The following is a 26,966-nucleotide window of genomic DNA, read 5'->3' as shown; positions in this document are numbered from 1 at the left end:
TGTCACTGTATACTTCTGCTGCTCCAACAGCTCCGGAGCCTGAGCATGAGACAGAAGTGGGTAGTGAGAAGGTCGAACCTGTTATCAAAAACTAAGACAAGGTCAGATGTAGGGGAAAGATACACTGGACCCACCAGATATTGCAGGGTCCCTACAAAAGATGTGCAGAGGCTGCTCTGGTCCAGCTCCTTAGCATAGCCCAAATCAATGATCTTATGTATCAACTAGAAGTGCAGGAAATTTCCGTAGTTAGAGAAAAGAATCAACTGAACCTATAAAATATTATGCAGTCCAGTAAATGCACAGAATGTTTGACAAAGGTAGGGATGGGGGCAACTAAGAGCATACAAACACACCCCTCCATGCACTCACCCGTTTCTCTCCCTGCTGGAGCACAATGTTCTCTGGTTTAAGATCCCTGTGTATGATCTTCTTCTTATGGAGGTAAGTGAGTGCAGAGGCTAAAAAGGAAGTCATTTAATGACTCATCTGTACAGGGACAAACCTCCCAAACAAGAACGGTTAATAAAATGGCTTCATCTTTCAACAGGAAACCCATTAAGAGCAAAACCTTCTTTTCGAGGTTGACATTTATCAAAATGTTTACTTGAGTGGTTCATTTTCTTAATGTGCTCGATGTGGTTGCAATAATGCATGACATCAACCCTGTTATCTCACTGAACATGAGGTTCACCTAAATGATCTGATTTGGTAATGGAAACAAAACCGTTACGTGGCCAGTGCTGGAATAACACTTTTGTCATTTATACGTCATAGTAGATTTATTTTATAGAAGCTTTCTGATAGTGGTGGAGCCACACAAGCCCATAAAAGTTCTGACTTCCTTTTAAAACCATGGCAACCTGATTACATTATTGAAATATAAAATAGAATGTCCATTAAGCTATTGTTTAATTTCCCGAAATCTGCTCACACAAATTCAGTGGAACCAGCCACACATCAGTTTGTTCACACTTCATGATTAGGAGGGAAGGAAACAACATGAGATGTGAGGTCATAAGAGATGACTAATATAAGGTACGGTGTGCTACTATACCATGCACAACATGTCTGATGTGCAGAATGTAATACCCCTCAAGGCACATTATTCTGTATTGCACTGTTTGTCTGTGTGCGTGCACTGTTTGTCTGGGGTTTGTGCATGAATGTGGGGGTCTGTATATATGGGGGTGTGTGTGTGTGCGTGTGTGTGTGCGTGTGTGAGTCGGGGGGGGGGGGGGGTAAATTAACAATTAACAGTGGCCACAACTCTGATGTCATACTCATAATGGATAAGCCATTCACTCAACCTAGCGGAAGAGTGTTGAGTTGTGTGTGTGTGTTCATGTGCATGTGTGGACTGAACTGACAGTAAATGGAGTCATATGCCACACCCTTAAGCTGCATCCTTTTTGAAGTAATCAGTTTCTCCAGGATGCTAGCAGCAAAGCAGATCATGCATGAGTAAGTGTGTGTGTGTGTGTGCGCGTGTGTGTATATGTGTATGTGTGTGTGTGCGTGTGTATGTGTGTGTGCGTGTTTGTATGTGTGTGTGTGTGTTTGTATGTGTGTGTGTGTGCGTGTTTGTATGTGTGTGTGCGTGTGTTTGTATGTGTGTGTGCGTGCGTGTTTGTATGTGTGTGTGCGTGTTCGTATGTGTGTGTGAGTGTGTGTGTGTGTGTGTGTGTGTGTTAACCCACATATATCTCTCAGCAGGATCAGAACAGAGCCTTCTCTCATTCCACAGCAGTTCTCCAGCAGGTTGAGATACTTCCCATGCAGAAAACAGAGATAACACATATGATTAGTCTCACACACACACACACACACACACGCACACACACGCACGCACACACACTCACACAAGCACATGCACACACGCACACACACACACACGCACGCACACACACTCACACAAGCACATGCACACACGCACACACACACACACACACACACACACACACACGCGCACACACTCACACAAGCACATGCACACACGCACACACGCACGCACACACACTCACACAAGCACATGCACACACGCACACACACACACACGCACGCACACACACTCACACACACACACACACACGCACGCACACACACTCACACAAGCACATGCACACACGCACATACGTCACGCCACAAAAACTTCACATGCATTTCACATTGCGGTACCTTGCGGATGTCTCCCCCTTGACAGTACTCCATGGCCAGCAGCGGCAGGTCATTAGTGGCTAATTTCTGCAGTTCCTCAGGTACCTCCCTTGCTGCCACCACATTGACATGATTCAACCTGACAAGGGAATGCATCAATTTATATGTAATTTTGAGTGCACGTAACTATCACACTTGGACGTCACACACACCTGATAAGTATTAAAGTAACTGATGTACGGAACAATGCCAGCAGCTCTTATCAAAAGCTAGGACTATTAACCATTAGATCATTGACTCGTGATGAATGAAAACATCATGGTTGCCTCCCTTCCTCACATTGGCTCTGTACCTATTTTACTCAAACTAGCAATTATAAAACCATTAATCCAGAAAGCTAGCCCTGACCAATGTTGGCTATCAAACTATAGGCCGATTTCAAACCTTCCCTTTCTTTCTTAGATCCTAGAAGAAAACTGTATCTTGTAGCTAATCTTATACTTGCATCAGGCTTCCAATCATGGCCATAACTGCTTATATTGCTTGATCTCAGTGCAAAATTTCATACTATAGATCACAACATTTAGAAATACCATCATGACACGACACAGAAAGCTAGCCCATGCGTTTAACACTTTCAGATTGGACTGCGGTAATGCCTCACTATCTGGCTGTACAGCAAGTACCTAAACAAGCTCCAGTTGGTTCAAAATACAGCAGAGTTCTTACTACAAACAGAAAGTTTGATCATATTAAATCTATACTAGCTACACTGCATTGGCTCCCAGTAAAATTTCATACCGATTATAAAATATTTCTAATGCTCTACAAAGCAATAAATGTCTTACGCCACAGCACCTTAGCAAATATTTACTCCACAGTACTGTAGCGAACTCATGGTCTATTATCATTCACCACGTATGCTTCGATCAAAATACACTTTTTACATTTTTATTAGTACCTAGAATAAGTAACTCTACCCCAGGTTTTAATATAAGATATGGAATAATCTTCCTGTCAATGTTCAGGGTTCAGACAGTCTCAATATTTAAGGCTAAGTTGCACACCTATTTGTTTAGTCAAGCTGTCACGGTTAGTTCCTCCCAGCTTCCATGTGCCATGTTTTCTCTGTCTTGTGTATTTTAGTTCCATTCCGTAGTTTCGTTTTCTCCACCCTTTGTTTGAGTTTCCACACCTGTCCCTTGTTTCTAGTCTTGTTAATTTCATGCATTTGAACCGTGTCCTGTTCCCTGTGTATTGGCTGTTCATTGTTAGGTTCATTGTATTTGAATTGCATGCGACTGTGTGGAATATATTGAATGTTTGAATATATTTGATGTTTTTACAAGCCTGTAAATTTGTAATCTGTGTCTCTTACTTTGAATGTTTATTCTAACCTTCCTGTTTCTCAGCCTTTGTTATAGCCTGCTTCCCCTGTTTGCCTTTGTGTGTTTTTGTTTTGTCATGTATTCTCATAATCTCCATATTGGCTGTATGATCCTGGACAGTTATAGCGACACTGATTTTGGATTAGCCCGTAACAAATCTCGCTCTTCTCCGCACATGCATCCACCTCCTTACCGCTCACCGTTACACAAGAATTTTGTTAAATACCTCTCATCTTAGGTAAAGGTGTAGATCTAGAGGTCCACAGACATTGGGTTTTATGATGCTGTCACTTCTTCTCTCTTTTGTCACTCAAGTTTGTTGACTGAGAGTGGCAGAGTGCTGATGTTCCAGGGTGCCCTCACGCTCGCGTTTCCTTCTGGCGCTTTCCATTTAGCTATACTACCATAGCTAAATCTAATTGGACACAATTACTCTCATGGAAACTAAACTAGGACTTTTAGGAACCCAGAATAGACTTATATTGTTTGTTGTTGTTACTTATTTGGTTCTTTATTGGTTATTTTGTTCCTATTTTGTGGTGGCCGGTGTCAACCAGAAAAGGATGGGCTCCCTCTTTGAGGCTTGGTTCCTCTCAAAGTTTCTTCCTTCTGCCCTTAGGCAGTTTTTGCCACTGTCGCCTTTGGCTTGGTTACTGGGAGACTGGACACTGATATATTAAAACTGTTTTGTGTAAAAAGAGCTATATAAATTTCACTTTGATTTTCACACACACACACACACACACACACACACGGCCTTAGATCAACTTCCCATAAAACGGAATACACAAATGTGTTCCAACCCTGCCCTGTAATGGGAATATTCAGCAAGAACAAAGCCTACCAAAGTTATCATCAGTACAACTAAATCCCTCATAGTGTATGACAAAGAGCACACCTCTGAAATAATTACTGAATTAACCATAGTTAGGCATCTGATGAGCATTCATTAAATGATGTTTAACTCTTTTCAACCTCATGCATGCTCAACATGTCATCAGCTTATATATCCTGGGTTCAACCTGAACTCCCGGAGCAACTAAAACGCAAGATCAGGACAGCAGCAGAGTAAATCACTCGCACGGTTGGGCCAGTTAATGTCGGGGTGAGGGCGCAATTTGTTAACAATGTAAGTGCAGCCAAACTCAGTTTGCTTAAATACTTAACCTCTCTTTTCCATTCGCACTTCCAGTCAAAACTAACAAATAATATAATCTGTAGAGAGATAATGTCCAGTACCACAGAAAGAGGTGAACTATTCACCTTGTTCATGTTTGAGGTACTTTCTCAGTTTTCCCCAAAGGTTTAATTCACCACAGTAATACTACCACACGTCATTACAAACTGTGTATTTTAACAAGGATTATGAGTAAGAATGCCTGGTTTGAGGTTATCTCAAAAATGGTTTGAGATGACTCCCCCATAGAGACGTCTGACGCAGAGAGCAGTCCGCATCCCAGACCTGTTATTACCCTGTCAGTAAAGTATGAATACATCAGGTGTCATGACCACAACTGAAAGTTCTTTTCTACACAGTCAAATAATTGTTTTTTGGTTATTTACATTTACATATTCAATTACATTTATAACCTATTTATTGTTTGGTTGTTTTGAATTATTTTAATGTCTCGTTTGTATGCAATTCTGAATGTTAGCTTGCTTCTTGTTTTCCATGGTTCATTAGACCAAATAAATGCCTATATTTAAATTAACTTTAATCTCATTGGGGAGGTGTGAAGCCAGCCTGGTATTTTTTATTGAATAACAATAAATTAATTTTTATTTTTCCTGAGGGACCTGGTTTTTTTCCAGCTCAGGACTGTTTGGATGAGTGTTTTACCTTTACATAAAAGAAACATGTTTGTGTTTTTCTTATAAAATAACCACTTTGGGAGTGGACCTAAAAATGTATGTATCTAAAGTGAGTGTTTGTGTGCTAGGGAATAGCTCTGGCTTATTCAAAAATAGTGTGTGAGACTGTGTGTGAGTTTTGTGGCTTGGCTCTATGCTTGCATTTGGAGAGTGGGAGTAGACTTTAGGTTTGTGGCTTAAACCAAGTCTGGGGGTAAATTGTGACCTTAAGTACAAAGTACAAAATACCTCTTACCCAATGACTCTCTCTCTTCACTACCACATATACATGCAAACACACAAACTGACATACACCACTGTAAATGGTAAAAACCTACTCAATTTACCAAGAAAGCAATCACAAACCCAGTTTGCTATGCTAGAACTATAAAAACTGCTTTCTTACACACACACAGACCATAACCACTAGTGATATCTAAAAAACAATGTTAAGCAATCAAGCAAAGATAAAGTTAAATAATTAAGCCTTTGATTTATTGAAGTGAAAGAATTAACTAAATAAAACCAAATAATCTAACCTGGACAATTGGACTGAAGGGGAATTAATAAAATGTATACATATAGATGGGCCCGCATTTTTTTTGTGTTCCTTGTTCAAAAGTTGAAGGAGTTAAAAGAATTTGAAGAATGTAGTAAACATCATGGACAACATAGTAAAAGACAAGGGCAATTAAACAGTAATGTATTCGGCCTATATATTTTCTCTAGGGTGGTTTATTACTTATGAAGTAGGTTGCTTTTCTAAAGAAGTGACCTTGCTATAATGTTGATCCTGGTTACAGGCTTATATAGGAGTGTTTTTCCAAACTTTCCAACCAGCTTTTCTGGGTTTGGTTTTACCATACTTTTTATTGTTATAAATCTGCTCCTCTTTTTTTTTTACTATATTTTCAGTGTCATAAATATCCTCGTCTTTGTCTCTTTAGGCTCCACTCCTAAAACACATGTATAAATAGCTGCACAACAATGGACGTTTGGGCTCTGCGGAACTCATAGAGCTGTAGTAAACATAGGAAAACATGAGATAGGTTTAAAGTTTGGCCTTCGGCCTTAAGTGACCAAGGAACGGAAAAAGACGAACTGTGCCTGTACACTATATCATCACATCTTCCTCCAAAGACTGTCACAAAGCATTGGGAGATTGGTCCCCAATATTTAAATGTTAAGGCCTGAAATAACTTGCAGGCCAAAATGGTGCCAAATTCAATACCTGCTGCAACTTACTAGGATCCACAAGATACTGTCACCAACTTAAAGAGCAATGTTATGTGTAATTTTATCCTTCTGTGGTTTCCAATGGTGCTATTGCTTCTAAACTGCTTGTGGCTGGTGTATGGCAATAAGGCTGATATGAGAAAGAGTAAACAAGTTCTGACCTCTTCATTATCTGGATCTCCAAACACCATCTCTCCTTATTTTTGGAGCTCAGCTCCTGACGGCACTGCTTTATAGCTATCTGGTCACTGGTGTCCTGCGGAAGCAAGTAAGCACACATGCAGAGCACATAAGAGAACATAAGGATATAAACTTTTTACCAAGTATACAAGAACCATTGAAAAATATTATGGTTCATATATTCTGAGTACAATTGGAGTACAGTGATTATAGTTGTTACAACTCATTCTGAGGCCTTGACCAAGATGACAAAGGACATCCATTGCTGACTCAGGAAATACATTTTATGAGTGGACATGTAACCAAATATTATGAACTGCAAAATTCCATTACTGTGAGACTCGTAGGGATGGCTTGACTTTTTTACTCAATCTGACATGTTTGCTTTACCTGTTTACATGACAATTCTGTAGCCATTTGCTGTTTGGTCATTTTCCAAAAGAAACAAATAAAAAAATTGTTTTATTGCAGAAATGACTAATTTTCTCATAATCATACAAGGACTAATTATGGAATAACAAAGGAGAAATATAGTGCACCTTAATCTTTGTATTGGAAAATCAATTCAATTGAATACCAACTGCATATCTTTTCTATATATATTTAATTAGCCAGAAACTGTTATATCTTCAAAGTGATAGATGCATAATGAATGATTATAATTCTAGGAGTTTGACAGAAACTTACATTACATTGCCCTATGCCATGCTAACTGCCCTTTTGTATCTTTTGTAATTGCCCACATGAGGCATTATGAATCAAAAGATTCTAAGAAATTCTGAGAGAAATTAATTCTGTTGCCTGATTAATTCTGTTGTTTTGATTAACTACCTGAGGGTGAATGGGATCTGTAATCTGCTTGACAACTTGGACTCAAGGTCACCATGAAAAGCCCATTTGTTCAACATAGCTCGTGTGATCCCACTTCTGAGATATTTTCTCCAACGCCCTCACTGGACGCAGTATCATCACTGGCTGACACATCTGAGGAAGAGTGTGCCACTGGATGTTCATTTTTTCACGCATCCTGTACCTTGCTATTTCTAGCTCTCATTGTACTCCATGGATCTGACTTTTGTAATATGGGTATCAGACTGTATGGGTGCGGATGTCCGTTTCCTAGAATAATGGGGTAAAATACTAGATCTCATTTTATATTGTATATTGTAGAGATTCAATAGTGGGAATGTGAAGGGGAGTTAAACAGGTGGGGTGGGTTGCTACATTTACGATAAACTAGGACACAAAACTATAATTAAACAACTGAGTAACTAAGTAAGCTGAGTTGAGCTACACACCTTCACATCTCATACTCACTTTAATTGAAAACATTTGCAGTAAATACGTTGCATGAGTTTGTGTTATCGATCCATTAATTTTTCATCAGAGGCCAGTTTCTGACAACATGATTACGTTTAGCTGGACAGTATTTGGTAGCAGACCAGTCTCAATCCAGGCGTGTCCAAATAATACAAATAGACAGATCTCTTGCCGAGCATCAGATGTGTTTAGAAGTTTCTGCCTAGCTCAGGATGTGTTCATTAACATTCAGTGTGTTCATTAACATTCACTTTTCCTCAAACCTGTAAGACAGTTATCACAGCCATGGTCCTGAGATCAAAATCTCACCAGTGACAAAATAAATTAATGTAGTTGATCAACTGTGCATGCCAAATGATAGCCAGTCTATAACTGAACACCTATAAACTGCACCTGTAATACAGGGTGGCCTCTTAGCTAAAGTGAGTGATGAGCGTATGTGTGAGGTGGGCGGTTTTTATAAAGTGTAGTTTTTATCATAAGCATCTTGCCATTCAAAAGATCGCACAAACTGTAAATTCATTGGTCGAGCCTAACCAGCGCCTTTTCAAATAAGGGGGATGCAAAACACTGATATTACATGCTGTTTTGTGTACATTGCCCAAGTTAGCCCAGACTAGATTTTTTGGCTTAATCAAAAGCTTCACCAAGAAAGCTAAGGTTAGAAGTAGATATCTAATGCCATTTTCTGTTTTTGTATGTGCAAAAACCAAGCAAACAAACAAAGTAATGCACACCTTGTTCTGCCACCGGGTAACATTCCCAAATCCCCCAGTTCCGAGTCTCTCCTTTAGTTCCCATGGGCCACAGTTTTGGGGCTGCATAGGAGGAGCGCGGCTCATAGTGAGCGGCTTTCAAGTTCCGGACGCACTAAGGGTCTGGAAATAAGTCGACAGAAATATAAAGAACTGCCATCAACTGGTTACGTGTAAAACAACAACAACAACAAAAACAAACAATCAACCATAAACACAAACACTGGGCTAAACATCAGGCTAGATTTGTGTTATTTTCCTATGGCGCAAGCTGTCCTTTTATTTCTGTGAACGTCACTGGACGTCCACGGGGATCTTAAAAGGGTTTTTGTTTAAGCGTATATATTTTTTAATGTTATTCGTCACTTTCGTTTATGGTTCAACGGATCCGTAAAAAAAAATAATAAAAAATAAATAAATTTTATATATATATATATATATATATATATATATATATATATATATAATATATATATATATATATATATATATATATATATATATAGTGTGTCTACTCTTAGGTTAGTTAGTCATCTGAAGTTTCTCGATATAGACTTTCTGAAATGCCAACAAAGCAGTAAAGTGGGCACTTTACCTTTTAAATTGAATCGCTTTCTCTTCACGGCAATCTTTTTACACGCATATGACTAGGATATTATATTCTCAAGGCATTACCCTTTTCATTTAATCAGCATACTGTTTTTTAAAATATCACTAAAGTGTTAGAGAAGACATTACACATGAGCGATGTTTATCCACGACTGCACCACTTCCTGAAACGTTTGCTGTGATAAGTGAAAAGTCACTTCCCGTAACTCTTGAAGTGCACCCACGGCAGTGCTCAGGTTCTAGGCTACGATACAGCAGGCCGTGACAAGCATATTTTCAGTCAATAGGCATATGTAGTGTAAAGGATAGGTACATTTTAAAAACTACAGCTGTTCTCGATTTGCGACAACTCACTGGCTTATTAAAGCGGCAGTCTGTAAGGTTTAGAAGACAGCGGACATGAAACTATGAACTATCAGACCCCTCCCCCTTCCTCTCCGAGGCGTTCCTGTCCCGCCCCTAAATCCCCGCACCGCGGCAATATCTGTTCGGCTACCTTATTACGTAATAGATGTTTGCTTGATAACAGAAGCTGTCAGGGATACTGCTAAATAAACGACTTATGAAAACCTTTAGCTGTGGCAGCAGGCGGGCTTCATAAATTACAGAAGTCAATACGGCTGCCTGGGCAATTCTCAGATATTTTCTTGGACTTAGACATTTTTAAGCTGCTTTGTGATAACATCTGTTGTAAAAAGCACTACATAAATACATTTTGGTTTGATTTTGATATCAGTAACATTTAAATAAAATGCTAACCAGTGGCCTAAGAATTGGAAATAATCTAATGTTATAATATTAGTCTGACTACAACAGAGAAAAATGAGAAAAGTGCTATGGAGTGGTAATGTAACCATTCCCATCTTAGTTTTGTGGTTAATTTTAAAACAAACAAACAAACAAAAAACTATTAAGTGAGCTGAGTAATTTGACTGCACTTCATAACATTAACTAAACTACCAAGTGAGCAGAATATAGGCTAACGATGTGTCGGCCCCATCAAGCACCTTTGACGGATGCGAAAATGCGATGAAAATGTGATGAATGCCAATGAAAATGCAAAAATGGCACAGCACATGATGGGTGAACTTTATAGACGTTATGTGTCTGTCCAGTCAGGACATGTTTACAGTATGCATGATTAGTAGCTATGTTCGAAGCCATTCCATTTTCAAACGTTTCTGTGTAGCATGGAGGGAAATACATACTATTGCAATATCAGGATTCTCTGCCCCTTCTGATCCATCCCTGCCAAATTATATGGACTCAGATCAAAGCAAATAAAGCCTGGAGAAAAGTTGCAGGGATTGATAGTGTCTCCTGTGGGTTTTGAAAAGTATTAATCTTCAGCGGACAGCTGAAGAGGATGCATTCATGCACGTCTGTCGTTGTGCCGGGCCAATGTAAATGCACCGTCAGAGTATGCGCCTGCACATGCAGTGATTGACAGCCAGACATGCCTCCTGTCTCTGGTTGCTTGTTTGATTCTGGCATGGTGGATTCGTGCATTGGGAGGATGAGGTGGAGCCAATCACTGTGTTTTCACAGATTGTCTCATGTACTACTGCCAGGACATAGTGACAGTTTTAGTAAACATGACAAAACGTTATTCGAGTTACCTACTGTGGCTTTAAACAAGTATCATAATGTGTTAGATGTGGTGTTTAGGTTATATATATTGGATCATTGCATGCATAATTAATCACTGTTGTAAAATAAATAGGCTTATGTGGATTTTATTCACTTACAATAAAAAAACTATGTATTCTGAATTACATTGCTGATCAAGTAATTTGTCATTATGCTACTGTCTGATGAGATCCAAATAATAAGTGCTTATATCTAACAGGTTCATATGTGTATAATAAGTTATACATTTTTAAAATAATTTGGGACCTGAGTTGTAATCAGTAATGTTTACCCGACTGACTGTAGCATCTACTAATATCTTCAGAGAACAGTAGCATGGCAGCCTGGTTGATAGCCATAAAATAGTACTGCCTGTGCATGATTTTGTTATTTAGATGTTGAGCAATTTTTTTATGGAATGGTAAAGAATGATACAAAGAACACATAAAATATGATGTGGGACGAGGGAGTGAATAACAGAAATCTTCAGGCTTATAGGCCTTTTAAAAGCAATTTTTAAATTCTATTTTATTCTATTTTATTCTGTACCATTTATAACTTTAAAACATGTCCCAATAAAAAATAATTATATTTTAACCAGGACCGGCAGTGAAATGCATGTGGTGAGTTTTAACTCTTTTTCTCATTTTAAATTATTAACCAGACAAGAAGACTGACAGTTTTAAAATGCTTAACTAGACTTTGTTGTTAGATGACGTTAATTCTGATGATCAAACTTATAGCGTTGATCATCAAATGCGTAATGTACAAATCCTCACAATACAAGGAACAATATCAGATAGAAGAGGAAATCACTAAGGTATGAATGTGTGGAAGTAGTTGATATATACATTGACAGATTCATAAGCTTCAGTTCCTTTCCTCATCACTCAGCAGGCACTGTTCTGCCCATGCGGCCATTTCCTTATGAGGTGGACAAATGCGTTTTTCCTGAGGTCACACCCTATGTGTGGACACAAATTTGCTGCCTGCTGTAGCCCAACACACCTCCACCCCAGCCAACTACTTCTTTATTGCGATTGATGGACGTTCTGGTACAGGATGGGTTTTTGGACACACACACACTGTTGAAAGCAGACTAGGACTTCTTTAAAACCGGACTAGACATTGATTGCTTATTTCTTAATTTTTCATATTATAATTTTTCTCTCTCTCTCTCTATTTATTCTGCTCCTTATTGTTTATACTGTTGCTAATGAAGTGCTCATGGTTGGCCAGAGGAGGATCCCCCCCCCCCCCACTTTGAGTCTTGGTTCCTCTCAAGGTTTCTTTCTGATGCTCTGGGTTCATATCTTGCTCAAAGGTCCAGTGAAAATGTTTTAATTTCATTATCATTACTCAATGATTGTCTATCATCATTTCCAGTCTGGTCTGAGTAGGGCATCCTGCGATTCTGTTCCCAGGTAAACACGACCTTTTGCACTTGAATTTTTATAGTCATATTGTTCGATTATTACAATAATCATAAAATCAGATTATGTAGGGTCTTTTTTTTTAAAATTCAGTTTGACTTTCTAAAGAAAACTGATTCTCAGTTATAACAATTTTATAACAGCAAAAGAGGCTTTCTCTTTCTTTTTTAGGGAGATGACTCCCAATTTGAAAATAAAAATAATTTAGCTGTCAGGCAGTAACGTCATTTCTCAAAGACAGTTAAATATTGCCTAACAAGTAGGCTAATGTAAACTATGCAGGTTTTTCTGACGTGTGTCTTTGTGGCTATTACATTGGCCTTCGTAATGACCTCTTTGAATTTTCCATTTGGTGAATGGATAAACAGTAAACAAATAAATCTTGATCAGAGGCTATGAAATGCACCACACAACACAATTTGGTACTTTCCACATTTGAGATGTGCATTTGGTCACTCATGCAGCACGACGGTGAAGAACAGAAAAATCAGCCCTGTGCTAGACCTTTGCGTATTGCTTGATCTGCGAATGACGGTGATCCTGAAGTGGTGTTCAGCTAAACTGCCGCTAACCACTTCGACTGTGTTTATGCCGCAGTTTCCTGTTAGGGTGTGCACCGTGCGTTCATATGGTGGAATTGCCAGTGTGTAACATTGTACAAAATGCAAACTGGCTTGAGTCACTGCACACTGACATGGTCATTCTGTATACACAATATTGTAAGGGTATATTTAGGTAATGTAATATATTACGCAATATAAGTCTTTACTTGGCAGGCCAATCACATTTTATATGTCATGTTGATCTTTTCATGTAATGCTTTTTTTCCTTTGAGTAGTCTTTCATATCTCATTCATTGGTTCATATAATTTATTTAAAAAATAAATTAATGGTTTCTCAATGTATTTTTTTACTTTAAAATTACATCAATATGCATTAAATGTCTGGCATATCAGGCCTAGTCTTCCATACTGAAAGCACCCTGATTACTTGTTGGAAATTAAATTTCTGTATTTATCCCTTCCAGCTACAAGCAGTAAGAACAGAGAAGTACAATTGGATAACATTACAATATATACCAGAGATATACATAAGAGCCAGAAAAGCTTTCAAAAGATTTTTGATTGAATTTCTATTTGGCCACAATGGGAGTCATCCACTTATACAGTAATGATACGTATTCTTTGAGCAGCTTAACTAACCCTTGAGAGGCTAAAAACATTCCAGCAGAGTGAGAAGTTACTGCTAACATGCATTTATGGAATATAAATCTCCAGAGCACTATGGTCCCATCCCTGCAGTGATAACATGGTGGCAGAAACTGTTAGCCAATGAATCAGTGTCAGAAAATGTGCTCTTAGTATCTTGCCTTAATTAGTTAATTAATTAAAATGGAGAGTAACTTTGAGTCAGTAAGGGGGATATATTATGGCACATATAAAAACTACCTGGATCAGCAGTGTTAAGTACTCTTTAAAACAATTCTGATGTTTAACAATAGTCCTGCTGGATTGAAGCTGCTCTTTAATGTCACACACATGGGAGGCTGCGACCTCTGTTTGGAGACAGCACTCATTAACTCCACACCCAGACCAAATGAGACCCCAAAGTGAAGTCCCATTGCCTCCAGTGCCAGCTGACTAAGAATAACCTTTGGAGAGACACATTTATCCTTTCCTGACTGGGTTTTTAGAGAGTTTAGGCATGGAAAGAAAATGTGATTCTACTCCGTGATGTGGTGCAGCACATAATGTTCAGCATCAATTAGCCACACAAACACACACACCCATACTCACCCACAATAACACCCATCCCTCACACACACACACACACACACACACACACACACACACACACACACACACACACACACACACACACACAATAACTCCCATCCCTCACTCACACCCACAATAACCCCCATCCCTCACACACACACACACACACACACACACACACACACACACACACACACACACACACACACACAAAGCCACTAAGTGCACTGGGGGTTTAATGCCTGATGCGGAACAGAAATCCAAATCAACTTTCCTTTCCTTTGTTTTTTTGCTTTTTAAAAGCACTGCGATTTAGGATCACTTCTACTTGCTCCCCTCTTCGTAGAACCCGTCTAACAGAGCAAGACCAAGCAAGATAAAATGTGACGGTATTTTGACATGGATAAAAGAAATCGTAGCAGGTATTGCTGAGCCAGTGACGCCACAAATTCATATCTACAAATATGTTCTTATTTATTTGCTTATTTTAATTGAGGTATTTTAATCAAACTATACAACTTAAAACCGTACTACGATAATACATCACTTCTATCGGACCTATTTGATTCAGGAAACCTGACCGGAACCAAGGGCCCCCGGGACAGTTTCCAACTCCGCCCAGGACATATCATCATCGGCGCTGTAGGGTATTTACGTCCTCCCTTTCCGATCAGGACAGAGACTCAGATAAATAATCTGAGGTTCGTGGTAAGAACCCAGAGATACGAAGAAGTTCTGCAAGCGCGTACCTGTGGAATTTCATCCATTTGCCGCGGAAGGACGCAAAAGCGCAGCTGGTAGGTAAGGAGTCCCTAAAGTTGACCTTCCTCACGTTCCTTAATCTTGTGTATGTGACTTCATTTATCGTGTACTGCAGATCATTAACGACTGTACTATTTTAGTTTAGTTTATTATTTTATTATTTACAAAGGTGCTGTCGGCGCTTGTGATTTTTACAGCGTAAAGGTATTGATACCAGAGCGTACGTTATCAGCCACCGCGAAGCTGCGATACCGTTTGCTTACATGTGTGTACAAGCAGCAGGTCTGCAAAGATAACGGTGAGCTGTTCTGTAAAACTGCGTTCTTTAATAGCCAGCCGAGGGAGAAAATCCTTTTCGTCATTGTCTGCCCCGCTGCTAGCCGACTCTGCTTGCAATTTAAACTACAGCTGATGGAGGTATGGATTGAATGATATTCGTGTTCATGATAGATATGGGGGAACGTAACTGATTTTCAAATAGACTTTGCCTAAATTACTTTGAGTAGTTCATAGTGTTCACTTAGTTGATTGGCTGTCTCAGGGATTCTCAGCCTGCCTTCTGTCCTTTCTCTCTTTATGAATGTGTTTTTTTACTAGACACCAGCCTTTGTTATTTTAGCTATTGTTCAGCGTCGGCAGCGTGACGCGCACATCAGCCTCCGTGTGTGTGTATTAGTGTGTTATAAATGTAGTAGTGTGTAGTGTGATCTAAAAGCTTGCTTGCCCTAGTCAGCACATGTGTGGCATGTTCTAAACCCCTGCCCTTGTCTGTTGTTAATAGACTCACTCCCACTTGAGTGAGTGATTGCAGGTGTTTGGCTCGTCTCCTTCAAATCACATCCCCACTACATTGTCATTCTAGTTGATGCCATTAATGCATGTTGCCTTTAGAAAACCCAAGTCTTACCTCTGAGATTACTCAACCACCCAAACTGGGATTTCACAAACTGAAGTCCAAAAGCCAGTGTCCAAGACAAATTCCTTAAGAAATAGCAACATGCAAAAAAGAAGTGTGTTTGTGTGTGTGTGTGTGTGGGGGGGGGGGGGGGGGGGGTTGCGTGGGTGTGTATATCTGAGGTGTGTGTGTGTGTGTGTGTGTGTGTGTGTGTGTGTGTGTGTTTAAGTTCATGTTAGCGTTTTTTTCATTATGGAATAAATGGAGTTGACGTAAGCCTTCAAAGTAGGGCAAAGTAATACATTGTTTGTGTGGGTCCTCTCATGACTCTGCCAGATGAGTCAGCTCTCCTGCCTTACACATTTCTACACCTTCATCACTATTCACTGATGCCTCCTTTTTGTCTCTAGCTTGCTCCTCCTTTCCCTGTTGCACACTGTGTACAATGTAGTCAGTGTTCTGCTTATGGAGCCCCAGTAAAGACCAGCCTTGTGCACACATACAGCATGCATTATTGTGAGCTATCCTTAGATAATGACCGAAGCTTTAAACAGGAAATACATGCAGTGCTTGCAAGCATTGTATGCCTGTGTGTCATAGTTTCATGGTCACTCTTTTCTCTGTCTGAATGAGCATGAGAGGAAGAATGGAACCAAAAGGTGTGAGGTTACCTAGCAACGAGGTGATTTCTGGTTAAAAGACAACTCATTCCCTTGTTTGGTTTATAGTTAATAATTCTACTGTATTTAAAGCTTATGCTGTGTGTGTGTGTGTGTGTGTGTGTGTGTGGGTGGGTGTGGGTGCTTCCACCCTCATGTCAGATGTTAGCATATGTTTCCTGCAGAGCATGCTGCCCTTGAGTCCCACATCCTTTTCATTTACAGAAAATGTCACAGGATGGTAGTTTGTATATGTTTACCATGTGCACCCTTATGTGAATCACGCATCCGTGATCTACATGGTTGTAAAATTAATTAATATGCAAACTATGAAATTAATGCACAGTAATATGAGCTAAATATGTACAGAGAGAGTATGGGGATATGGAAGGTGAACACTTAACACCGAGCTTGTCCCAGGGGTGGAAGGGAAACTTGGGGTTGTCACCCCCAAGCTGAAGAAGTGGCTCCAGTAGATCCGAGGAATGACATCGGTCTCAGTTAAGAAGAGTGTTGTCTTAGAGACTGCAAAAACGCTGTGTGGCACCCATGGTCTCCACGCCTCTGGCAGAAGGCACATAGGAAAAAGCCTCAACTTATCAATGTTTCCAGTGGAGAGGCATAAGGAGAAAAGGAATAGCACTTTAGCACTTTAAGAGTTTAACATTACACGGAACGGCTGTTTCGTGCAGCAGCTGAGGCCATTTGAAAGGGGCTGGCATTTAGCATGGTGGTCAGACGCCTTGTACATGGCCAGGGCTGCTGGAGTGAGATTAGTTATGTGCCTTCTCTGCTGTGTAAGCACCCACCCACTCAGTAAGCCAGAACTCTGCTGCTCATTATCACATGTCCAGCAATCACACTAACCAGACATATATCCACCCTCACACTCAGACACACACACACACACACACACACACACACACACACACACACACACACACACACACAAGCATGCACGCACACATGCACATGCACCAATATGCATGCACACACACACACACACACACACACACACACACACACACACACACACACACACACACACACACACACACATTCATTTGCTATAAGACACAGGTTATGCTTGTATGATTCCATTTGTACTGTAAAAGATACCACAAATGGACTCCAAGTGTGGAATGGTGTGTGTGTGTCTGTGTGTGTGTATGTGTGTGTGTGTGTGTGTGTATAACACATGGACATGTGTCTCCCAGATGTGGTCACCACTTGGATGTCTTTTATTTTCTTAACTGAGTCATTCTCTTGACCTGATTTCTTTACGGCACTCATGAATGTCAGGCTGAGGTGTCCCACTGCTCCGCATCTTTACTCTCAACTCTGGAGCTGTGCCGTTCTCCACTGCTTTTAAATATGTTTGGGGATGTTTAATGGATAGTAAGCATGCAGCTTACTGTAATTATTGTTTAATGGTTCTTTTATCATATTTGGCAGCACTGAGGATCAGATGGAGATGAAGAGGGGTTAGGCTAAACAATTTTGATGTGTGCTCATTTAGATTAGGTGTGGATCTGATTCAAATGCAAACAAGCAAGAGTCAGAAAACGATTTAATGGATGAATGCTCATAGTCAAGAAAATTGGCCACTTATAAATCAAATCTAGAAATACCCCAAAACTGGCATGCACGTACACACACACACACACACACACACACACACACACACCAACTGCAAAAACATGTGTTGATCTTTTGTAAAAGGTTGTTTTGTTTTTGTTTTTGTCAGTTCACCTGGAAGCCTGACTGGTATCATGAGTGCAATACCAAGAATATTGCTGTTGTTGCTTGCGCTAGGTTGCGCTGCAGCTGACACGGTAAGGCAGTGTGGACGTGCTCAGAAATATGCGTCACACAGAGTCTTAAAATAAGCCTTTTAAATAATAACATTAAAAGGGCAAACATGATAACATGTATCTATGTCTCATTCTCAGGGCCTGCTTCACAGGGAGAGGCGAGGAACACGTAACTACCGAGGTTTGTCACACTAGGACCTTTTGCAATTTAATCTCTCAACTCCTGATCTGACTGAACTGAGATGGCAAACAAATCTCAACATTTACAATTCATTCTTACATCGCACCTTATAACAACACCTTCATTCAATGAGACTGGATTTCTTCTGCATTGCTGCAGCTGCAAGTGGTATTCACTTTGTGTGAATAGTCCATTGAAACTGGGTTTATCATCGTGACCACTAGGTGGAGACAAACTACCTTAAACTGTACTCCAAGTGTGTCCAGTAAAGAGAAACACCACAGCCGCTTGCCAGTGAAAATAGCTTTTTAGTGACATCCTCCCAGCTCAGTCTACCCAGTTCAGTTCAACTAGCTCAGACCCAGACGCAACAAACTTTGTGCTTTATGTTTTTATTTGCTCCTGTGTTTCTCAGGCTGCCTCCCCCTTTGCTCGACTCAATTCTATGTCTTCATCTTTCTCCCATCCACAGACATCTGTTACTGTCATTGTCTCGGTCTGCGTAATTAGAAACAAACGGAGTCTTTGTCAAAGGCCGCTGTCGCATCATTGTGGTTTTGTGGGTTTGATTTCTTTTGACTGTCTTCTCTCTGTGACTGTCTGTCCTTGTGTATGTGTACTGGTGTGTGTGTCAGACCAATGTGTAGACACAGACTCGCCTGCCGCCAGAGAAACAGGGGACACCTGGCTGCGCTGGAGAGGCCAGAGAGTCGAGTATTGTCGCTGTTCCTTCAGAGGAACACGCTGCCACTACATACCTGTCACTAGTGAGTCTCCCACTCAAACACACACTGCAACAATCTGATTTTTTAAAATGGTTTTCCCCAGAACCCTATAATTGCATATTAAAAAAGTGTAAAAAGAGTATAGATGGAAAGATTGCATTCAGAATGCACTCTGGTAGAGGAGACTAAAAATGTAATGAAAGTCTAGTAGGGACTGCAGGATAGTAGAAATTTAGTAATTTATGTGATTTAGTACAGATTCGTCTTATTTATTACCAAAATATTACCAAAATACTTTTTATTGAAAGGCCTTTCATTGAGGCAATTAGAGAGGAACTTCAGAAAAAAACAGTTAGCATGTTAATTAGTTCTCATACGTTCATATTATAATAAAATATCCAATCCCGATGCACCATTTCACTGCTGATTTTAATGTTTTCCCTGTTAGCAACATACCTAATTCAGCACATGAGCATAGTAACAAGACCTTCATGAGTTAAATATAAAAACACAGACATGCCCTGGTTTTAAGAATCCAGATTCCCTTCCTGAGATTGACACTGCAACATCCCATTGGAGTATGAACATTTACAGAATTTATATAAATCCAACTGGATAGAAATGAACATACTAAAAGCTGTATGTGTTAGTGAAACACTGCTGCAACCTAAAGTTTGATCGACTTAAACATAAAACAGTTTTATTAGGGCAAAATAACATTTTGACGCCAGTAATAATCTGAGTTAATAATCTAATTACTGAGTGGCTGCTCTTAAAAATCTCTTAAATTGAAAAATTCAGATTACAAGTAAGTGTAATGCTAAAGTCACTTCTAAAAGTAAACTGAAATTTAAAGGTTTATTGTCTCTTTTCTAACTGCAGTGGTTTATATTGGCATGCATAAATAGAGTCATGCTGCATGTGTCATGCTTTTTGTTACTTTTATCAGCCTACTTACCAATATTAACTGCATATGTAAGTGCTTGTGTCCATTACAGTGGGTGTGAGGTTTGGGCCAGATACAAATATTTTGGAGCCCTACCTATTTTTACGACACCGAATGATGTCAAACATGTTCACACACATGAATCAAATCAGAAACTCCACCCTGTGGTTTAACCTCAAATACCCTGAATAAATGGACTACATTGCTCCTTAAGACAGGGCCCAAACTGAAGGAGGATGTGAGGGGGTGCAAGCCCCCCAGTAGTAAAAAGAGACAAAAAAAAATCACCCTTGTCAAAAGATGTTTATTATCAATATTATAATTCTAGTTATAAATGAGTTCTTCAAACCAAATCACGATTAGGGCAAAATGTTAACCTCCGTTTTGAATACAGACAGTAGGAGGTGATCTGACCTCTTTCCTCCCGTGCACAGTGGTGTGTTTGGTTCACTGTGTGCAGCCACTGCAGCTCAGATTCAGACAGAGACAAGATGTCTGTGGATACAAAATATATCATTCAAGTCTGATTTTCCCCCATCTCTCTCTTCACCTTTCTCCTAATCTCATGCTCTGTAGCATGTCATATGTCGAGGTGTTACAATGGAGGTACATGCAAGGAGGCAGTGTACTCCAAAGACTTCATCTGCCAGTGTCCACCAGGATTTACTGGACAGCAGTGTGAGATTAGTGAGTACACGTGCACACATGCACGCGCACACACTTGCACACACATGCACACAATTACATTCAGTCCCTGAATTGATACCCTTATATTTTAATGTTTCTCAGCCCACACCTACCTGTTACCTATTTTCCACTTAGATTTGAATGAGAAGTGCGTGACTGGGCAGGGGTCTAATTACCGTGGGACCTGGAGTATCTCCAGCTCAGGCGCAGAGTGCATAAACTGGAACTCAACATCCTTGAGAGGGAAAAAATTCACCACCAGGAAGGTGGAAGCTGGCACCCTGGGGCTGGGAAATCACAACTACTGCAGGTACACACCCGGCTACATAGGTGCATGGACACAGTACAACATTACAACACATCACTGCTGTTGCTGATGCTTCCTGTGTTTGTTTAGGAATCCAGACGGGGACTCCAAGCCATGGTGCTATGTTTATAAAAAGTCAGAAATTGCATGGGAGTTCTGTTCTGTGCCAAGCTGTGCAACAGGTGAGACATATATACCAATACATACAATCTTTATGCATGCCATTCCAGCAGAGACTCTCTGCCAGTTTAACTGCTCACTGTATAATCACAGCTATAGAATTATATAGAATTACACAGCTATAGAATTACACTGTGTTGTCTCTCCGTTAGCTCCTGCTTCCGAGTGTGTGCAAAGATCAGGTCAGACCTACAGAGGGACGCAGGCTGTCAGTAAGAGCGGTATGAAGTGTTTGCCGTGGGACTCAGCTGCTGTCTCTCGCAAGATGTACACAGCCTGGAGGCCCAATGCCAGAGAGCTGGGTCTTGGAAGCCACAACTTCTGCAGGTAATCACACAAACACATACACACACACACACACACACGTCCAGGTTTGTGGGGTTGTTTTATGTTGGTAGTAAAGACATTTGCTCCTCACAAGAATAACCACACAAGCTGAGATACTTTCAAGCAGAAGCTTTGGTTATACATTTATAGGAAAATCACACTCACATACACCGAACGGCCACTTTTTTAGAGTGTGTTGGACCTCCGTTGGCCTTCAGATTCGCGGCAATTTGTCATGGCATAGACTAGGAGTTGAAATCATTCTGCAGGAATCTCAGATCATGTGGACATGATAGCTTCTCACAGTTGCTGCAAATTAGATGGAGGTACTGACAAGCTCTGAATAGCCTGCTGTACCTCGTCCCAGAGATACTGCGTAGGATCAGGGTCTGGGGACTGTGAAGGCCAGGGAAGCAAGGAAAAGTTCATATTCATGTTCCTGGAACTATATGACCCTTATGACATGGTGCATTGTCCTGCTGAAAGTGTTCTTCGGCTACAGGGCAAACGGCTGTGGCCAGAAAACATTCCCAACACCTCCATCAGCCTGAACAGTTGACAGGAAGGACTCATCGATTCATGCTGCTTGTACCAAGTTCTGACTCTCCCATTATTATGTTGCAATAGAAATCTGGATTCATTTGATCATTGATGTTTTTTCCACTGCTCTGATTGGTGCAGTCTTTTGCCAGCTGCAGTCTTCTCTTTCTGCTTCGTACTGGCTCCAGATAGTCTAGCACCAATGACCATCGTTCAAAGCACTTGATTTTCCCAATCTAATGTGAAACACACACACACACACACACAAACACACATAAAACTAATGTTTCCCTTTTCCTTTCAGGAACCCAGATGGTGATCTAGGTCCTTGGTGTCATATTTATAAAGGTTCCCAACTGACATGGGAACTCTGTAATATCACCAAATGCTGTAAGTTCATCCCATTTCTTTCCAGATTGATACAATGTTATGGTCCACTGGTCAGTCTGCTTTTTATGAGTCAAGCTATTAAATGACAGCCAGAGGTCATATTACACACTCCGTAATTTAATGATGACAATATGAAATTGGAGTGGGAGTTTCAGTATTGTTAATATCCTCTCAGACTAACTAAACAGATGTGGGTTTTTGGGTGTAAAGCTAAAACAAATATGCAGGCTAAGGAGTTTTGTTTGGATTCTGCTGTAACACTGGGCTGTATGTGTGTGTTTATTAGTGATACAGACAGTGTTATGTGTGTTTCTAACCAAGTATGCTTTTTTTCCTCAGCGAGGAGACCCACAATCACCACCCTTGGGCCAAGAGCCCCAATGACCACCACCAGCCGAGGTGAGACAAGACAGAGGGAAGAAATTCTGACTAATATCCTGTATCTCTAGATTTGAACTGATGTGTTGCTCTCTCTGTCTTCCTGTCTCTCTTTCAGGTTCGTGTGGTCAGCGTTCTGAAAGTCTCAGTGCTCTGCCCACGTTCAGGATCTGGGGTGGTCAGTTTAGTGACATCAAAGATCAGCCCTGGCAAGCTGCAGTCACTGTGTACTTTCCGCGCTCCAAGTCCCACAGCTTCCTGTGTGGAGGCGTCCTGATAGACTCCTGCTGGGTTCTCTCTGCGGCCCACTGCTTCAATGAGCAGTAAGTAGCCAGAACGGACTATATAAGTAGCGTAATTATATAAGTAGCGTAAAAGTATATGGAAATGCAGCCTGAATTTATGTGAAATTATACGAAGAAAGCTGTTCAAAATGTTGATAAACTGTACTCAACCAAATAATCCAAAGAATTTAAGAATATTTCTAACTGCAAGGATAAAACCCATCAAACTTGGGGCCATACAGACTAATGGATAGTGCTGTAACAGCTGTCCCGTGTTTATGGAATTAGGTTTACTGCTGAGCGTCTGAGAGTGGTCCTTGGCCGAACCTTCAGGCTCCAGAACTCCAGCAGTGAGCAGATCTTTGATGTGGAGAAATACTGGACCCATGAACAGTACAGTCATGAAGATTTTGACAATGACATCGGTGAGCCTACGCTAACGTGTACCACTGGGTGCTAGAGCTGTGAACAAGTTCTTTTGCACCTAGCTTAAAAAATGAGAAATTCTGAATCTGCACCAGTTAATATAATGTGAAATATGGCTTGGAACGTGAAGGCTTTTACATTTTAATAAAAGTGTGACAGCCTTTTATAAACAAATATTATTGTAACACATTTACTGAAGGCTTGCAGTGAATGTGGAAATGCTTTAGGTGAAGACACAAAAAGATGACCATCCTTGTTCAGACTTTGTTATAAAAGTATGTTTTCAAAAGAAAAGGCAGATGTAGAAAAGTAACATTATAATATCTATAACTGTACTCTTATATCATTTCAAATCATACTTTGAATCCTAATTTTGAATGCTAAATGTACTATTTTCCCATAGCCCTGTTAAGGCTGAAGAGTGAGAATGGCATATGCGCTGTGAATTCTCCAGAGGTGCTGCCTGCCTGCTTACCGGAACCTGGTCTGGTTCTTCCAGACTGGATGGAGTGTGAGATCTCAGGCTACGGCAAGCGGGAAGAGTGTAAGGGGCCTGCTCTTGCTGAACCATGCCCTCGAAGCCTTTCGTAAGATCAACAGAAAAGGAGGCTGCATTGGCAGACATTTTGCATGTGACGAGGTGCCTCTGTTTGTTCCCAGTCTCTCCATTCTATTCGGAGCGGGTCAAGCGTGGCTATGTGCGCCTGTGGCCTCAGGAGCGCTGTGTACCAGAGAAGCTGTCTGGACGCACCATTACAGCGAATATGCTATGTGCTGGAGACACGCGTGGCCTGGACGATGCCTGCAAGGTAGCTAAGCTGGCCCCCTTCTAATGCAGCCATGTGCTGCGTGTGTGATACGAGTGCGGTTGTGTTGTGTTCATGTTAACTGTGCTCTTTCTAATATCGTTCTTGTTTGATAGGGGGACTCAGGTGGCCCTCTGGTGTGTGAAAAAGGTGGCAGGATGACCCTGGTGGGTGTGATCAGTTGGGGCGATGGCTGTGGGAAGGAAGATACGCCAGGCGTGTACACCCGCGTCACCAAATACATCACCTGGGTTTCCAGAAAAATGAGGCTGAGCTAAGGAGCGACTCTGCGAGCCCATGGGCTAAGGGGGGTGGAGCCGGAATTCACTCCATGCCACAGACAATAACACAGCTGCACAGATGGGTATCAGACAACAAACACAGGGTGCTAATTGATTCCACGGAGGTGTAACGTGGGTGCTAGAAGATCCCTGGAGGAGAAGATCCCTGGAGGAGAGCGCAGAGCCATGGTGCTACGCAAAATGCCTCAGTGCCTCCCAGTTTGAAACTCCCCATTTGCAGTTGGTGACAGTTAAAATTTAGAGGCTCAGTCTGAACTAGTGTCATATAACCACCGCACTTTACAGCACCAAATTGGCCTTTGTTCTCAGAAAATAGAATAATTCAGCCTTTAATCACGACCTCTGACCTTGCCATGCATACTCAGTGTTTGTTAAGCACAATCGGAGTGTGATGCATTAGTGCAGAGTGATACACAGCATTTTCATATTTTAATATTTATTAGGTTAACATATCTTAATAATAATAATAATAATAATAATTCATATACAGGTATTCTGTATGGGTGGAGTGATTTGTTTCAGAGCATATGAGTATTTGTTTTTAGTTACTTATCCAGAATGACCTAAGCACTTCCAGTCTGATTCATTTTGTTACATTTTTTAAAACATTAAAAATCTGCTGGATCAGAGATGAAGAAAAAAAACATTCATAGTTTTCATTTTCTGGTCTGTTCAATATTTTCAACTTTTCTTCTGTTTTATATTTGTATAAATATTTTATATAAATTATGCACTTTGTTCTTTGTAGTGAACTATGTTCAGAGAATTGTGACTGCCACACTTAATACTGTTGAGAGAACCTAATTGTGGTGCATTTGTGTTGATTAAGGGGTTTTATATGACACAATTTTTAACCTGGCAGGTTATATGGATTCAACCTTTTATATGGATTCAACTTTTTATATGGATTCAAATTTTTAGGAATCTTGCAGCAGCATTAGACAAGATGATTATTGGCCTAATTTTGGCTAATTTTACTCTACTTTTCTGTAGTGGCTAATGATGTTGTACCCTGCGTAAATGGAATGGCTTGTTGATGTATGCTTTTTTACTTTGTTTTTTCAATTTTTGAATAAAACTTTTTTTAATGAAATAGAGCCTGTCCTACCCTTCTTTATTAAGCACGCATATTATAATAAATAATCTGGTGTCCAACGCAGACTTAGGCTAAGGGAGGCAGAGGTAGAGAGGAAGAGGCAGAGTGGAGAGGAACATGTGAGGACTCCCAGAATACCATGCAACTCTGCAGAACTTTGTTATGTTGAATTCATTAGCAACTGGCAGTACTCTGGACAGCTTCACGAGTACCGGTGGATATATGCTGAATGCCGAGAACATGGACTATGTGAGGAAAGAGGATGTGTGCTTGGTGTTAAAAGAGCTGGATCCCAGAGCAGTGTTCTTAAGACAAGCAAAAAGTCTCAGATGAAAGAGCTACTTCAAAGGGCTGAGATTCATCTGGCATCTGGACTCATGCAGTAGACTGAAGTCATATGGCATTTGTGTCCATGGACGTACTGGTGTCTGTTGAAGTACTGGAACTTGTTTGCTGACCTCAGAGACAGTGGTCTCTTTGATTGTGGATTTCTGGAAAAGTCCCATCTGACTGCATCATTAGATCCATATCAGGTTGTGAACTTGTGTGCACCTAAGAGAGGCCATCTGTGTATCTCTGTAAATCAGAAGTACTGTGTTTAGATATGCCCCAGAGGGGCCAGTGAGTTAAACTGTAATGTGAGAGGGCTGTTGTGTTTTTCCTCTGTTAAATGTTTTTAAAAAAAAACAAAATTCAGTGTTCCCCATACAGAAACACATGGATCTCCTGTAAAATGTAGCCATGCCATATGCTTATGTTCTATTATTGTAAATAATGTTTTTCTAAGAAACATGTCTATTTGGCTTGAGACTCATCCAGGTGTTCAAAATACACCAGTGATCCTCAGCAGGTGTTGCTTTAGAAATAAAGTCTGTCAAAAGATGAATCAGAGTAAAATTTAGAACTAGTACTAAAACAAATCAAT

General features: G+C 40.4%; 2 protein-coding genes across 4 annotated transcripts in view; one reads left to right on the top strand and one right to left on the bottom strand.

The window, feature by feature from the left end:
- ikbkb (inhibitor of nuclear factor kappa B kinase subunit beta) overlaps positions 1 to 9,027 on the bottom strand; it is a 20,779-nt gene extending 11,752 nt beyond the window's left edge. The window contains 7 exon segments of the mRNA XM_035521869.1: positions 1 to 39; positions 135 to 224; positions 373 to 461; positions 1,701 to 1,770; positions 2,179 to 2,296; positions 6,794 to 6,888; positions 8,870 to 9,027. The exon segment at positions 1 to 39 is cut by the window's left edge and continues 86 nt beyond it. Coding sequence (XP_035377762.1) covers positions 1 to 39; positions 135 to 224; positions 373 to 461; positions 1,701 to 1,770; positions 2,179 to 2,296; positions 6,794 to 6,888; positions 8,870 to 8,974 — 606 coding nt within the window. The 5' untranslated portion in view covers positions 8,975 to 9,027.
- A 5,965-nt stretch (positions 9,028 to 14,992) lies between these two features.
- On the top strand, positions 14,993 to 25,158 carry plat (plasminogen activator, tissue). Of its 3 annotated transcripts, none has more exons than XM_027022178.2 (15): positions 14,993 to 15,133; positions 18,400 to 18,487; positions 18,605 to 18,647; positions 19,283 to 19,414; positions 20,895 to 21,005; positions 21,141 to 21,315; positions 21,403 to 21,494; positions 21,645 to 21,819; positions 22,664 to 22,749; positions 23,089 to 23,148; positions 23,246 to 23,450; positions 23,700 to 23,836; positions 24,241 to 24,381; positions 24,498 to 24,646; positions 24,760 to 25,158. In XM_027022178.2, exons 2-15 carry the CDS (start codon positions 18,425 to 18,427, stop codon positions 24,919 to 24,921), a joined length of 1,731 nt encoding a protein of 576 aa, XP_026877979.2. In that variant the 5' UTR covers positions 14,993 to 15,133; positions 18,400 to 18,424; the 3' UTR covers positions 24,922 to 25,158. The 3 variants fall into 3 exon arrangements, with proteins under 3 accessions (XP_026877979.2, XP_026877978.2, XP_026877981.2); XM_027022177.2 differs by having other exon boundaries at positions 14,993 to 15,137; XM_027022180.2 differs by lacking the exon at positions 14,993 to 15,133 and adding an exon at positions 15,415 to 15,515.
- The last annotated feature ends 1,808 nt before the right edge of the window (positions 25,159 to 26,966 follow it).

Source organism: Electrophorus electricus, chromosome 23 (assembly GCF_013358815.1).
Source record: "Electrophorus electricus isolate fEleEle1 chromosome 23, fEleEle1.pri, whole genome shotgun sequence".
Lineage (NCBI taxonomy): Eukaryota > Metazoa > Chordata > Actinopteri > Gymnotiformes > Gymnotidae > Electrophorus > Electrophorus electricus.
The sequence above is the reverse complement of the archived record's forward strand: the minus strand, read 5'-3'. Positions and strand labels throughout refer to the sequence as shown.

What these genes read in the sequence shown, in the direction of transcription:
- plat (XM_027022178.2), top strand. Translation starts at nt 18,425, where the DNA reads ATGAGTGCAATACCAAGAATATTGCTGTTGTTGCTTGCGCTAGGTTGC. An exon ending in AGGAACACGTAACTACCGAG is followed by an intron (nt 18,648 to 19,282) that starts GTTTGTCACACT and finishes TGTGTGTGTCAG; the next exon opens with ACCAATGTGTAGACACAGAC. An exon ending in CTGTAATATCACCAAATGCT is followed by an intron (nt 22,750 to 23,088) that starts GTAAGTTCATCC and finishes TTTTTTCCTCAG; the next exon opens with CGAGGAGACCCACAATCACC.